The following is a 16,194-nucleotide window of genomic DNA, read 5'->3' on the forward strand; positions in this document are numbered from 1 at the left end:
ATTTTCCTTTTTCTGGCTAATATTTAAAGCTCACATTTTCCCTCTTATTTAAAAAGAAGTAGTCAAATGTGACGATTATTTTTTAAGTTGATATAAGAGAATAAATTTCACAAGAAAATGAAGCTACAGGGTAATTTATGGCATCATAAAAGGATAGTAGCAATCAAAAGTACTATCACGTTTAAATGACTTTTATTTCATACTGTTAAAAAGACTCAAAGCAATCAGTCTTAATAAAGCTAATAATAATGAAGACTTGTTTCGAAGTTCTTAGTTTAGTGAGCAAGGTCAGGGATAGTGCATATATTAGTTTTTGGATACATACTTGAAACCGTATTTGGATAACTAATTGCACAACTAATTGCACATACATGTTAAAAAGATGGAACTTCAAGCAAACAGAAAAAATGAAACAAAAGAGATTATATCTGATTATGAAATTTTTGCACTATATAAGAACTAAATGAAAAGAAACCCTAAACAGCAGGAGAAAATATTTGCTCACCTTTCATCTGATAATCAATATAAAAATAATATGACTCTTATTAAATTTAAAAACAAAATAAACAGAGCTGGAGAGAAAGTATGCGGCCTCGCATGTGGCCAAACATGGTTTTTGAATCCCTGGAACCCAATATAACCCCCTAAGCCCTGCCAAAAGTGAGTTCTGAGTACAGAATCAAGACTGAGCCCTGAGCAGCTCCTAGTGTGATTCCCTTCACACAGAGAAAAAGCAAAACATACTACAGATGGCCAATAGGTATATGAAAAAATGCCCCCATGACTTATCATTAGGGAAATTAAAATTAAAATAACAAGGAGCTATCACTTCACCCCAATGAAGTTGGTAGGCATAAAAAAAATAGAAATAACCTGTGCTGGTGTCAATGTGGGGAAAATGGATCCCTCATTCCAATGTTGATAGGAATGTCAACTGGTTCAGTCCCTATTGGAAAACAAAATGAAAACTTCTCAAAAACTCAGGAATTAGACTTCCAATACAACACAGTAATTTGGCTACTTGAGATCTATACCAAGGACCCAAAAACATTATTTTGAAAATTTATTTATACTCTTATATTAATCACAGCACTGTTCACAACAATCAAGATCTGAGAACTGCCCCAAGTGTTTAAGAACAATTGAGTGCCTACTCGTATTGGGACTGAGCATCCTCCACCCAGATCCTCCAAATTCCAGTAGGCGGGGTTCGCACCCACCAACTGGCCCCCTGGCACCGTGTAATCCCATCAGCGGCCAAGATTCAGAGACTATAAAAACCAACTCCCGGAAGCGCGCGCGGCTGCATTTGTGGCTGCACGACATCTTATCATCTCATTCTTACTTTGGACAAACCGGCAGGCTACCGAATGTAAACTGCCCACACGGCAGAGTCTGGAAAACTCCCTGTGGCGTACCCAATATGCCAAATACCAGTAACTAAGAAGGGTCTCATTCTCCTAACTCTGAAAGAGCCTTGAATATGGCACTTTAAAAAAAAATCTCAGGGCTAGGACGAAGAGACGTTACTGGGGCCTGCTCAAAGCAATCGACGAATAACAGGATGGTTGTGATTGTGATTGTGTGAGTGCAATAAAAGCAGTCGAATGTGTTGTAGTATATATACACAATGAAATACCACTCAGCTTTAAGAGGAGAATCATGCAATTTGAACTGAGGGGTTTTATGCTGAGAGAAGTCAGTCAGAAGGAGAGGAACAAATACAGAATGATTTTGTCTCAGAAACTTAGTAAGAGAATGACAAGTAGCCAAAGGCAACAGAATCTGAGATTTGATATCTAGAACTGAGCTTATTAAGGAGGAGGGCTCAAAGGGAGGGGACCATGGGTGGTGGGGGTTACGGTATCAGATGTGACGGTTGTAGTGTGTATAGAATATCATATAGATAAAACTCCAGCATTAACAGTGTTGTAAAACACATCTCAAAATTTTTTGAAAAGTAAAAGATGGGCCTTGCATATTTTCAAAAATACCAAATAGAATCCCTTCAGCTCCCAGAAATCACCTCAACTTTTTCTCTGATGCAGACCTCAGTCTCCATTACTAAAATAAGTATTAAAAACAAACTAATAAAATGTACAGACTATTGTCAGTGTAAGACTAGGGGAGAAAAGAGTGAAAGAACTTTGCAGAAGCAACATGTGTTCAAATCTCAGCAGTCGACTAACTAACTATAGCGCCATAGACCAAATTGCTTGTCACTCTGAACAATGACTTTCTCAACTGTGAAACAGAGATAATTAAGCTTCCTCACATGTCAGGAAACCTATGTCTGGAACCCACTGTATAGCAATGGTGTTTAGGCTCTGTGCTGGCACCAATGAGATAAGTGGCATAGTTTTGTTATTGCTGTTGTTCCAGTTAATAGTCACAAAAGGAGTAGGGGCCTATTTTTAAGGTCTGGAAATCATAATAGGCATTGTGATGACTTATAAAAGTAGATTTGATACAAATTTCCCTTGAACACATCATCCTAGGAGAAGAAATAATTCTGAGTGAAAGAGTATAGTATTCAGATACAAAAAAGTAACAGTCAAAAAATCAGTATGGTTTATATCTAAGTAGATCCCAGAGTCAAAGAAATCACTGCACTATTTCATGTTATTCCTAACTAGATCCCAGAACTTAAATTAAGTTCACACTGGGAATTAAAGTGCATTCAAGTTGCCCAAGTTTGGATTAGAAATCTTTCCTTTCATAGCTGTGTTACCTTGGGGAGAGTTGTCAAATAGTAGCTCTAGACTTCTCAATGCTTCAGTGCATCTCTTACATGCCTGGTGAAAATGTATTGACTGAATTCATCCAAATACCAAAGTCTTTTAAGAGAAACTTAATAACCAACTGCAGGTCAGTTCAATCCCACGTAATATAGCAGTTGTCCCTCAAATTATATGGTGTGGTTTTGGTTTTAATAATACAAAAAGGAACATCATCACTGGAATTTAACACCATTTACATAGTCATAATTTTATCAATAGTGCAACATAGAAATATAGCCATGCTCAGTCTTGAATTCCTTACTAATTCATTTCCATAGAAAAGGCTCATGGGGAAAAATTTTACTCAAGAAGAATCACTTATGACATATAGTGTCTGAATAATCATGTGACTGAATATCCACAAATCCTCACTTGAGATACCACAGAAAGACTATTGTATACTGACATTATACCCTTAGATCCTTAGTACACTTTAATCAACAAATGTATTAATTGCATTCAATTATGTTCCCTGAGTCACCCTCAAACCTCATATGACCGTGGCATTCTCACAGACACCCACCCCCAAAAAATCACAATAAAGAACATGTAGCTGTTCTTTATTAAAAATAATAAAGAGGGACTCAACAGAAGAATCAAAGAAATCAAAGATTGAACAAAAAGTTCCAAGTAGTAAAACCCATCCCAGAATACCAAATTAAACAAAATTTTTTAAGAAAGTAATATAAAAGATTAAAAGACAACATCAAGAGGAAGAAAATTTGCATCAAAGGAGTTGCCAAAAATAGAAAAAAGGAACAGAAATATTATTTAAAGAAATAATAGTTGAGAACTTCTAGAAATTGGGGAAGGAAACAGAAATGCAGGTCAAAGAATGTCAAAGAGTTTTAAACAAAACAGGCACACAAAAATAGATGCATACCAAGATACACTATAATTGAAATGGAAAAAAAGACAGAGAATCCTAAAATATGAAAAAGCAATGCTCAGTCACATGGAAGGAACCCCTATACAATAATGAATGTATATTTCCACAGAAACCCTAAAGACCAGAAGAAAGCAACATGACATAGTCAAATTTCTGAATAGAAAATATATCCAACAAAAAATACTCTATCCAGCGAAATCATCACTTAGATTTGAAGGAGTGGTAAAGAACTTTTTAGACAAATGTTAACTTCTGAATCACTGGATCAAGTTGTGCTCAAATATTCCTATCTTTTTCAGTTAAGTAAGCCAATAGTTTAGTTTGGTTCTGACCATGTTGAATGAAGTTTTCACTTATTTGAAAGTTCCAACAAAGTAAAATGTTTGAGATTATCTGACAAGTACCATCATCATCATTATTATTCATAGATACACATAGAGCTTAATGAATGAATTCAGAAAAGTAAAATTTTTCACATTAGGTTTACATCCTGTCAAATTTATAGCAAAAGTAGATTTAAAACACATCATTCCAAATGAATTAACATTCAAGAAAGCAAAAAGAGCGGAAGTCTTTTCATTGACATTTTCATTGACAGTTTTCCATAAAAGCAGGAAAAGGGAGCCTAGTAAAGAATATTTAGACCAAAAAAAAGCAAGGAAAGGAGGACCAGCACTACAACTACACAGAAACTAATTTTTCTGAGAAGCACACACAGTATGCTAAATGCAAATGTAGAACATACCTGCCAGACCAAATCAGGACCAAAATTAAAACGTGGAGCATCCTGCAAGAAGATAAATCAAAATAACTTAATTCACTCCTTTCTGCTTCATCCAGATGGCTTGATCCCGCCAGGTCAGCAGGCAGAAAGTAAGTCTGATGACAAGAAATTGCCCTCCCCCGCCTCGCCCCTCCCCCTCACCTTGATACAGACAGATGGCCCTTCCCAGCCAACACTCACCCAACAGAAACCTATTTTCAACCATTCCAAAACACCAGAGAGTATACAATGATATCTGGCAGAACTTTAAGATTATGTTCTGTAATTACCTATACTGGGCAAGATTTCACAGAATTGTCACAACAAACACTTCTTGATTCAATATCAACATGTAAAGAAGAAGGAGTCAGAGTTTACCCTCTGTTTCTTAAAAAACAAGCAACAAGTAGGGGCCTGGATGGGGTTCAAGTGGCTCAACATGCCTTTCACATATGAGGACATGGGTTCCAACCTCAGAACCACATGACCTCCACCCCTAGCGCCACTGGGTGCGGCTTCAGTGACCCCCGAATACAGCCAGGACAAGAAGAGGTCATACCTAAGCCCTTAATTTATGTCCTATCTCTAAAACTACAGATCCAATTTAGTCTAAAGAAAGTTTAATTTAACTTCAGATTTTACTAAAGCACTGGATGTCTGTCCAACAGTGTTGAAGCTAAAACACAATGTTTTAAATTAAAACACAATGTCCACTCATCAGGAGTTCAAATTAGGTACATGACTTAGTGTCACTATCAATGGCTTATCAGATACAGGTTTTCAATACTCCCTTTCATTTCACAGGGGCATAAAAACCTAGCGAAGATGAAATCATAGCCTCTGTCACAAACTAAAAACACGACTGAGAAGATGACCCTCTACCAGCTGCCTCCGTAATTCAATTTATACATGTTGAGTATAGATGCTAATGGGACCCAGACTTTTACACTGACAAAACAGAAGGCAGTGCTTTGTAAATTAACAGGCCTCTAAAAGACAAAAGATAAACTCCAGGCCCAGTTCTCTGACAAATATATTGATCATTATTTGTAGTAAAGATATATTCTTCTACAATTCAACACCATTAGTCTCCATTTAAGAAAAATGTCAGACTCCATTTACAGATTATATACAGATATGAATTTACCCTGAAAACAGGTTTTATGTCTCCTCTTATATAGGGTGTAAAAGAATGTTTTTTATTTCCTTAATGCATTTTCTCAAATGAAACATAATGCTAAAAATAGTAAGCCAGAATCAAATAGGCTTTCTACTAATGAAACACAGAAAAGTACTAGTTGTCTTGTATACAGCCTCACAGGAAAATATCCATTGCAATGAGAGAAATATCATTCCTGTTTTTTCCAAAAATTTATAAACTTACTTTTTAAAAATAATAGTCATCTGAAAATAGATTTTAAATAATGCACCCTTTTTTTCCTACTACTAATTATATCAGGGCTGGAGTGATAGCACAGCGAGTAGGGTGTGTGCCTTGCACACAGCCAACCTGGGTTCGATTCCTCTGACCCTCTCAGAGAGCCCGACAAGCTACCGAGAGTATCTGAACCGCACAGCAAAGCCTAGCAAGCTACCTATGTGTATTCGATATACCAAAAACAGTAACAAGTCTCACAATTTGTTGCGAGACATTACTGGTGCCCACTTGAGCAAATCGATAAACAACGGGAGGACAGTGCTACAATGCTACTAATTATATTACAGAATGGAGAGATGCAGAAGTAAAAATGTAGGGGGACTAAATGATTTTCTGCCAAAAAAGAAAAACTCCAAAAAACAAAACAAAACAAAAAAACAAGATCCTTTGTTTTTCCCTTTTTGACTTTAAATTCTTAACCAACTCTCAAGTTTTTTCTAATGTAAAGTGAGGATAAATCTTAGTCATAAACCTGTCTCTAACATGTATAGAATGTTTATAAGGAAGTTAAAACTAGAGAAATTCAAAAATTGGAAACAATTGATGGAATTAACAATTAAGTTATATCCATTGGTATATGTTCCCTTTAATGGCAAGGTTCACACTAATTTGCTTATAAGTACCTTGACTTATGTAACCTCAGAGAGTGCGGGGGGGATGCGGGGGAGAGAGAGAGTGTGTGTTAGTAATAGACTTAGAAAATATTCACTTATTTTCATGAAAACCCAACTTAGCTGAAGACATCACTTACTATTGGGTTAAAGACATTACCATTAGCTAGAAATAAAATTTCAAATCTTAAATGTATATACCAATAAATTTAATGGGTTGGATTATTTCTTTTTTGTCCAGGACTTAGGGATTTTTAACAGACAATTCAAAATCATATGCTGAAAGAAAGAAAAATCATCCTCTTATCAGCACACTTTGGGATTCTCATATGCTGAAGGTGAACAGCAAATTTTTTGTGTGTAAATGCAAGTGTGAATTACCATATAGAAAATACTGTTATTATGATATTTTTCATGTAATAAGTTAAGTAAATACATGTTTATTCTTAGGTAAATATTATTTGCTTCCTCTGGCAAAAAATTGGAAGTAAAAACAATTCAAATTTCTGGACAGCAACAAAAGTACTGGATTTTATTTGTATCTCTTTCTTAATCATATTTTATGGCTTGGTCATCATCATTTGCTCCACCGTTCTTTAACTGCCCCAAATTTAGTCGGGAGGATATTTGTCATATTTTAATTGCATATCTGTATCACCATGACCAAATAGGATGCCTTGTGAGTATTAGCAAATTACTATTACTTTTAGATTTTGTTAGGAGAAAACACTGAAGTTATGACAAGAAAGTACCATCCTTTGAATAACCAATTTTTCTGAGAACATAATTTCAATTATATTTGTATTCCATTGCACAAAAAACAACTTTGCTTAGACAAATGTGAGTTTCCCAAAGGTGTCTTTTCATTGTATTGCAAATGAGAAGGGTGGGGGGAAAAGTATTAGTCTGGCTTTTGAAATTTGCTCTTAAAGCACACACAAAGCATCTCTTAAAATTGAAAGCACTGGCCATGTTCTGGAAATGAATCCAGCTCCTTTCAGCAAAGGATACTTGAGCCCTTTATTCTTTTGCCCAGAAAAGCCATCCTAATTAAAGGGCTAATAAATTAAATGTACCCAGGCAGGCAAAAAGAAGCAGAGAATAAAAGCACACCCACCAGAGTGTCTAGGGAAAAACATAAGGTTCCCTTCACCGGTTTATATTAGGCACCATCAAGTTCGAACAAAGTCCGGAGACACAGCTGTTTTGACAAACATGAACAGCTCCTACCTTCATTTCTATGACAGTCTGGAGAGCCTTCGTCTTGGCTGGCTCCGGCTGAAGTTGGCTTCTTCGGTGCAATTCCTGGGGAGGAACACGATAGAAATAAGCCTGGCGGTTCATAATTCCGTTACACCATGACCTTTAGACAAGTACCACAGAGCCCGGTGGGTCCAGCCTCGCAGGACACCGTCATAAACAAGCCACAGGTGCCTCCTTGGCCCCCGCCCTCTTTAGCATCTCTCCGGCCTGGAGCCTGCGTTCGGGAGAAAAGCTCCTGGCACATGCGCTATTTCTGAAACTTCCATCAATAATTAATGTCAACTGTGACAAAGCCAGCAAGTAATCATAGTCCAAATACTGTTCAACACTGGGGCTGTTGCCCAGCCATCAAATCATCATTTACTAAATTACATTACTCTGCACTCCCAATACAAACACAGCGAGGAAACAGGGGAAAGAAAATGACTAACGTAGCTGCAAATCCGCTGCACGCATGGCATTTTGCTACTGAAGGTTTGAAATGAGCAATTTAAAATCTTTTCAGTGCAACGGAAAGTCGCTTTCTCGGAGTGAACTTATCTGATGAAACTCTGTGAATCTGTGGCAATTTCAGTCCTTGTGTTTTTAAAAATCCTATCTGTAGGAGATATATTTATCAAATAATGATGCAGTAGTAGAGAGATGGTCAAATCCAGACATATACCCAAGAACTTTTGGAATACCACAAACATTTCTTTAGATTAAAAACAAACAACATAATTAGAGTTTTAAGCTCAAAACAACAGTCTGTCAAGACCTTAGGAAATTATTGGGGCAGGAGGGAGGGAGAAGATAAAATTAAGGTTTGCTTAGCGGATGCTTTGGTTCTTAATAATTATCTGCAATTTTATGAATGCGTACAATAAGTACAGGAGCAAACTTTTGTTTAAACTATTGAAACAAATCACAAATGAAGTTACTCGCCAATTTATTCCTACCTCAAACACATTTCAAATCACATGGGGCTGGGGCTGGGCCTGCCCAAACCACAAACATTTAAATTAAAAAAAAAAACAAATATTAACTAGGTGTTGGAAAAAAGGACAGACATAATTTCTAGTTTATTTTTTCCATGTAAAGGCATTTAAAATTAATCCTGCCTCTACCACTTCTATCTATGCATTACTACCTCATAAAGAGAAAATAATAATTTAAAAATTGACAGAAAAGCATAATTCCACTTTAAAAGATAGCTCTCCTCAGGATAAGAAAATAGAACTCTTTTGTCCAAATCCTACTATGTTTGTTATCATTGTCAGCAGCTCAGAAAAGCCTGGTCACAGGTCATGCACATGTCCAGGGACCAGCACTAGAGACACACCCCAGCTCTGGTCTGTAACAAACAATCACTCTAGGAAAGCACCTAATTTCTATCAAACAACTTCTCAAGCCTCCAAGTTGGGAAAAATTAGAATTCTTCTAAGAACTGAGAATTAGTGCCCCTAACTAAGCTAAAGTGGCTTCACATCAGTTAGGGGATTCCACCCCCCCTCCAAAAAAAATCTCCAGAAAGAACAGCACTAAGTATTAACAGCCCATTTAATAACAGAAAAGCAGGCCCTAGAGTACAGTAATTTGGCAACACTGACCATTTTTAGCATCTTGGAAGATTGGAGATTTTCTGAAGGAAAACCCTTTAAAAGCAATAGTCTTTAAAAAAAAAAAAACTTTTTTTTTTTTTAAATCATAGTGAGGTACACAGTTACAAAGTTGTTCCTGGTTGGATTTCAGTTATATAGTGTTCCAACACCTATTCCTTCACCAGTATACATTTCCCGCCAACAATGCCCCCAGTTTTCCTCCAGCACCCCCACCCTCACCTGAGCCTGCTTCTCTGGCATGAATTTTTCTTCTCTCTTTCTGTGTGTGTCTCTCTGTCTCTGTATGAATTTTTCTTCTCTCTTTCTGTCTTTGTCTCTCTGTCTCTGTATGTCTATTTCTGTCTCTTTCTGTCTCTCACTCCTCTCTGTCTCTGTCTCTCTGTCTCTCTCTTCTTTAGGCATTATGGTTTGCGGTATAGGTACTGAAAGAAAGGGTATCATGATGTGTGTCACCTTACCTACTTTTAGCACTAAGTTCTTGTCCAGAGTGATCATTTCCAACTATCGTTGTCTGTAGTGGTCCCTTCTCTATACTAGCTACTAACCATGGACTAGTCCTCCTGGCCCTTGTTCTTCCTGTCCTTGGGTACTAGTCTTATACTGTGTTTTCTGAATATCCCACCAAGAGTGTAATCATTCTATGTCTGCCCCTCTCCTTTTATGACTCATTTCCCTCAGCAAGAAACTCTCCATGCTTTTTCATTTATAAGCAAATTTCCTGATTTCATTTTTCCAGGTGGCTTTTTAGTATTCAACCGTACAGATATATCATAGTTTCTTTATCCAGTCGTCTGTTAGCAGGTACTCTGGTTGTTTACACATTCTGGCTATTGTGAACTGTGCTGCAATGAATATAAAAGTGCAAATGTGTTTGGTGACCCACATATATTCCTAGAAGTGGTATTGCTGGGTCATTTGGAAGTTTCATTTCAGTTTTTTGAGGTATGCCCATATTGTTTTCCAAAAGGGTTGGACCAGTCAGTATTCCCACCAGCAATGAAGGAGAGTCATCTTCTCCCCACATCTGCACCAGCACTGGCTATTCTTGTTCTTTTTGATGTGTCCCAGTCTCTGTAGTATAAGATGACATCTTGTTGTTGTTTTGATTTGCATCCCTCTGATAATTAGCCACTTCGAGTACTCTTTCATGTGCATTTTGGTCATTTGTATTTCTTTGAGGAAGTTTCTGTTCATTTCTTCTCTCCATTTTTGATGGGGTTGTATGGTTTTTTTTGAAAATTTTAAACAGTACTTTATATATCTTTGATATTAACCCTGTATTAGATGAATATTTGGTAAATAATTTTTCCAGTTCCATGGACTGTCTTTGCATCTTGCTCGCTGTTACTTTTGAGGTGCAGAAGCTTCTTAGTTTAATGCAGTCTATTTGTTTATCTTTGCTTCCACTTGCCTGGTCAGTGGCATTTCATCTTTAAAGATGCCTTTAGCTTCAATGTCAATGAGGGTTCTGCCTATGATTTTCTCCATGTTTCTTATGGATTCAGGTCTGATATTTAGGTCTTCAGTCTATTTTGATCTGACTTTTGTGCCTGGCATTTAAAAGAAGTTTGAGATTTTTTTTAATGTAGCTGTCCAGTTTTCCCAGAACCACTTGTTGAAAAGGTTTTCCTTGCTTCACTTCACATGTCTTGCTCCTTTGTCAAACATTAAGTGATCATGTATTTGAGTGTCTGTGTCAGTATATTCAACTCTATTCTATTGGTCCGTGGGCCTGGCTCTATTCAAAGACCATGCTGTTTTAATTACTAGCTGGGGAAGGTGATGCCTCCCATCTTCTTTTTCCCAAGGATTGCCTTAGCAATTTACTGGGCTTTATTTTCCCATATGAATTTTGGGAGTTCTTGATCTATTTCTTTAAAAGATATCATGGCATCTTTAAGTACTGAACTTTCTTCAATATAGTCAAAGTCATCAACCACAAGCCCACAGCAAGCATTATCCTCAGTGGCGAAAAAAAAAAACCTCCCTTTAAGATCAAGCAGAAGACAAGATTGCCCACTCTTGTGACTCCTAATCACTATAGGTCTAGAAGTAGTTGAAACACAATTAGGCAAGAAAAAGATATCAAGTGCATCCAGAGAGGAAAGGAAGAAATCAAGCTTTCACTATTTGTAGATGATATGATACTATACTTAGAAAATCCTAAAGACTCTACCAAAAAAAACTCCTAGAAACAATAGATTTGTATAGTAAAGTGGCAGGTTACAAAATCAACCAAAGAGTCCATGACTTTCCTAAATACAAATAATAAAAGAGAAGAAAGAGATATTTTAAAACCATCCCATTCACTCACTCAAATGAGAAAAAAATACGGAGTTCCAACCAACCTCCATCAATGATCAAGAATCAGGGACACTGTCTCGTTTGCCAAGGCATCAAAAATCAGATGAGTGGGACACGTAATGAGATTTGGAGACGACCACTGGACCAGAGCTGTAATGGATTCCACGGGATGTCAAAAGATCGCATGGTCGCCCACCTACAAGATGGTCAGACTTCTTTGTCAAGACCCTGAACGATCAGTTTGCGGCTCTTTGTGTTCCTAGAACGAGCAGATGCCATTGGGCTACACTAGCACGCAACAGGGAAAAATGGAGATGTTATTGGTGCCCGCTAAAGCAAATCAATGAGTAACGGGATGTCAAGTGATCAAGTGATCCCATTCACAAACATGCCTCAGAAAATCTAGTACCTTAGATTCAGCTTAACTAAAGGGGTGATGGATGCATACAAAGGAAACAGCAAAATGCTATTTCAAGAGATTAAAGAGAGAGAAAGACAGAGAGAAAGAAAATAAAAGCATCTTCCATAGAGGCAGGATGGGGCGAGTGGTGGAGGGATGGGCACAGGTGGGGAGAGTGGCAGGAGGAAAACTGGGGACATTGGTGATGGGAATTATACACTGGTGAGAAATAGTACTGGAACATTGTATGACTGAAACCCAGTCTTGAGCAACTTTGTAACTCTATATCTCATGGTGATTCAATAAGAGAAAGAAAGAAAGAAAGAAAGAAAGAAAGAAAGAAAGAAAGAAAGAAAGGAAGGAAGGAGAAAGAAAGAGAGAGAAAGAAAGAAAGAAAGAAAGAAAGAAAGAAAGAAAGAAAGAAAGAAAGAAAAAAAGAAAGAAAAGATTACACGAGGAAATGCAGACACATCCCCTGCTCTCAGATCAGGAGAATTAACATTGTCAAAATGGCATTATTCCCCCTAAGCAACCGTCTTTAACTGAGCATCAACAATGTCTTTGGGACTATTTGTCTCCTGCAAGCCCTGCTACTAGGAGCAGAACCTTTGAGGCAAGCTGGCTTGCTGGCAACAATTAACCACCAGCTTTTTCCATGGACACCAGTGGTTGCATGAGTGCACAGATGAGCACTTTTTAAAGCCCTGCCTTTAAAAATCATGAAATAATTAAAAGTGTGTAGGGTACAGAGGGTAGATAAGATAGAGGAGGGTCCCGTATAACAACTATAGTTGGAAATGATCACTCTGGACAAGAACTGAGTGTTGAAAGTAGATAAAGGGATATACATGATGACCTTTAAGTATTTGTATTACAAACCACAATGCCCAAAATGAGAAAGAGAGGGAGAGAGGGAGGGAGGGAGGAAGAGAGAGAGAGAGAGAGAGAGAGAGAGAGAGAGAGAGAAAGGTGCCTGCTATAGAGGCAGGCTGGGGAGGAATTTGTGGATAGTGGGGACATTGGTGCTAGAAAATTACTCTGGTGGGGGGATGGGTGTTGGAACACTGTATGCCTGAAACTCAATCGCAAACAGCTTTGTAAAGCTCTATCTCACAGTGATTCCATTAAAAAAAATCAGGAAACTGGGAGTTTAATAAAATTTAATACAATTTCTTTAATTAGGAATTTGTTTATGTAATTCACAACATTAGTTTTTAGAACAGTTTTCAATATTTTGCTTACGTGGGTCAGTGAAATCCTATTTCAGCATATCCTTGAGTGAATCACATAAAGATTTTAATCTCAGGGGGCTGGAGTGATAGCACAGCGGGTAGGGCATTTGCCTTGCACACAGCCTACACAGTTTCAATTCCCAGCATCCCATATGGTCCCCTGAGCACCACCAGGAGCAATTCCTGAGTGCAGAGCCAGGAGTAACCCCAATGCATCGCTGGGTGTGACCCAAAAGGCAAAAAAGAGAGAGGGGGAAGAGAGAGAATTTAATCTCAAAAAAAGCTACACAAAGTACAAATGCTGGACACTTGATTCAGCAGGTAAATTGCTTATTTGCATATGGTTAACTCAGGTTCAATCCCTGGTACTCTGTATAGTCCCTTAATTCTGCCAGAGTGATCTCTGAACACAGAGCCAGGAGCAATCCCTAAGCAATCCCTGAGCAATCCCCAAATAAAACAAAACAAACAAAAACATGTATAACCTTCTAGAATTAGTGGGAGTTCACAGGACTATTAAAATCTCATAGATGAAAACAAAAAGTCACCTGTCAGAATTGCTCCATAGTAAATAATACAAGAAAAACAGTTCTAATACCCGTGGCATCAAAGGCATCTTAGGGAAAAAGCTGAGAATTAAATTTATGGCAATTTCACATCATAGCCAATCTTACAGCTCCAAAATAAAAGTCATAAGATGATCTTAAGTAAAGGGTTAAAATAAATTATTTATAAAATAAATAATCAAGAAGCAATTAAGCTTAATTTAATTAAAACTACAAACTTAGGGTAAAGGAATGTGTTACCACCATTTCTTAGAAACACAAAACATTTTTAAAACATGCAATAACAAAGCTAAACTTGTAGCAATAGTTTTACAAAAATGAAAACACTTCTCTGCTATAATTACTAGAGTATTATAATATAAATCAGCTCTAAGTCTAGATTGGACCCCTAGTCTCTGTCACTCCTTAAACAAATTCCAATTATAGGAGAACTGTAACTTTCCTTTCATCATATTACTTTCAATCAATTTTGACTTCCCTGTTTCTGGGGATCAACCTTAATTCCTAAGACCTCAGATAGGTTAAGAGTTTAACCTGCCTGTAGACTCTATGGGCTATCTGAAAGCCCCAGCTGAGATACTCATCCATCTCTAAGATTTACAATCTTTAAAATGCTAACTCTCACTGTGGTAGAGGATGAGAGACCCAACGAATGTGATCCTTTTCATTGGTGTTGAGCTCTTGCTAGGAACTGCCAATACCACCACTTGTGTACTGACATGGAGACACATAACTTGTTGGTGGTCACGAGTAAAGTGAGGAATTCTCAATTTTTATCAAACTTCTTCCCAGTTTTTCTTCTTCGATTTCAGCTACTGGCTATAAATAATGGACTCGAATATTCCAAAAGATAGAAGAAATCCCAACATACTGGGATTGAGAGCCATGAGGGTATGGTCCCAGCATGGGAACTTTGCTTTCCCCCACTCCCCCGTTTATTTGCATATTAATGTAAGGTTCTTTTCTTTGTTTTGTTTTGCTTGTTTGTTTGTTTGGAGGCCATATCCCGAAATAAAGGTAAAGGTAAAGGCCCTCCCGTTGATCGTCGATTTGCTCGAGCGGGCCCAGTAACGTCTCCATTGGAGATTTTGTTGTTACTGTGTCTGGCATATCGATATCCCGAAATAGTCAGGGCTTATTCCTGACTCTATGATCAGGGATCACTTCTGGCAATGCTCAGGGGATTGACCATGTGGGATTCCAGTTACACAACACAGGACAGCTGTATGCAAGTAAAATGCCCTACCCACTGTACTATCACTACAGCCAGCCCCTTGAGGGAGTTTCTAATGGCCCTTCCGACTCTGAGAGGATTCAGATTTTTAACAAATGGCTGATACTGAAATGCTATCTCTGGCTGGCATTTCCAATTACAAGCATGCTCAGTCTTCAAAACAAAATGAAAATTAAAAAAGAAAATTGATAGAAAAATAATTTGTATCTTGTTGCTGGCCTTAGCTAGCCTTCAACTGCTGGTTTCTCCAAGAGATCAACATGAAATATACTAAGAGTGCAACATTTTGTGCATGAAATCACAGAAGGATGCTCAGAATGACCTTTCTTGACTGCTACTTGGATTCAAGAATCTAGTGAGTTAATCTGGATGCACACTAGTTTCCAAAATGAACTAGGATAAATGACATCCATAGATAACATATACTTTTTTATTTTTTATTAGTGAAACACCATGAGGTACAGTTATAGACTTACAAATTTTTGTGCTTGGGTTTCAGTTATACAATGATCAAGTACCCATCCCTCCACCAGCGCCCATCCTCCACCACCGTGGGTCCCAGCATCCCTCCTACCCCCGCCTCCCCATCCCACCCTGCCTCTGTGGCAGGGCATTCCCTTTTGTTCTCTCTCTCTCTCTCCTTTTGGGTCCTGTGGTTTGCAAGAGAGGCATTGAGTGGCAATCATGTTTGGTTTATAGTCTACTTTCAGCAGATAAGATATACTTTTTTCAGTAGAATAAAAGAATAATGTAAAACTCTGACCGTCCTGGAGTTGGAGAGACAGTACAGCATGTAAGGCACTTGGCTGTATGAAACCAACCTGGGCTCTATTGCTGGCACCCCATATAGCCCAAGCTCTGCCAGGAGTGATCCTTAATTGCAGAGCCAGGAGTATGTCCTTAGTACTGCAGGTATGGTCCAAAAAAGTGAAGAGGAAAAAAAAAATTCTAAAATTTCCTATCTACAAGTAATGCACTACTTTTATCTGGTCTTTCTCCCTTACTTTTCTGATAATGTCATCTACTCCTGTGTTAAAAGTCATTCTAAAATTAGAGGTGTCAAAACATCACCCTTTTATTATGCTTAAGAAATAACATAGGATAGAATAGGAG

The 16,194-nt window shown here is 37.8% G+C and overlaps 1 protein-coding gene across 5 annotated transcripts in view; it reads right to left on the bottom strand.

The window, feature by feature from the left end:
• ERC2 (ELKS/RAB6-interacting/CAST family member 2) overlaps nt 1-16,194 on the bottom strand; it is a 1,123,201-nt gene that overhangs the window by 795,830 nt on the left and 311,177 nt on the right. For all 5 annotated transcript variants that reach the window (XR_008794491.1, XR_008794489.1, XR_008794490.1 and 2 more), the window contains one exon: nt 7,712-7,786. Coding sequence is in view for 1 of the 5 variants with exons in the window: in XM_056129131.1 (XP_055985106.1) it covers nt 7,712-7,786 (75 nt within the window). In the remaining 4 variants the exon portion in view is untranslated. The remainder of the gene's footprint in view (nt 1-7,711; nt 7,787-16,194) is intronic.

Source organism: Sorex fumeus, unplaced genomic scaffold (genome assembly GCF_029834395.1).
Source record: "Sorex fumeus unplaced genomic scaffold, SorFum_2.1 ptg000072l, whole genome shotgun sequence".
Taxonomy (NCBI): domain Eukaryota; kingdom Metazoa; phylum Chordata; class Mammalia; order Eulipotyphla; family Soricidae; genus Sorex; species Sorex fumeus.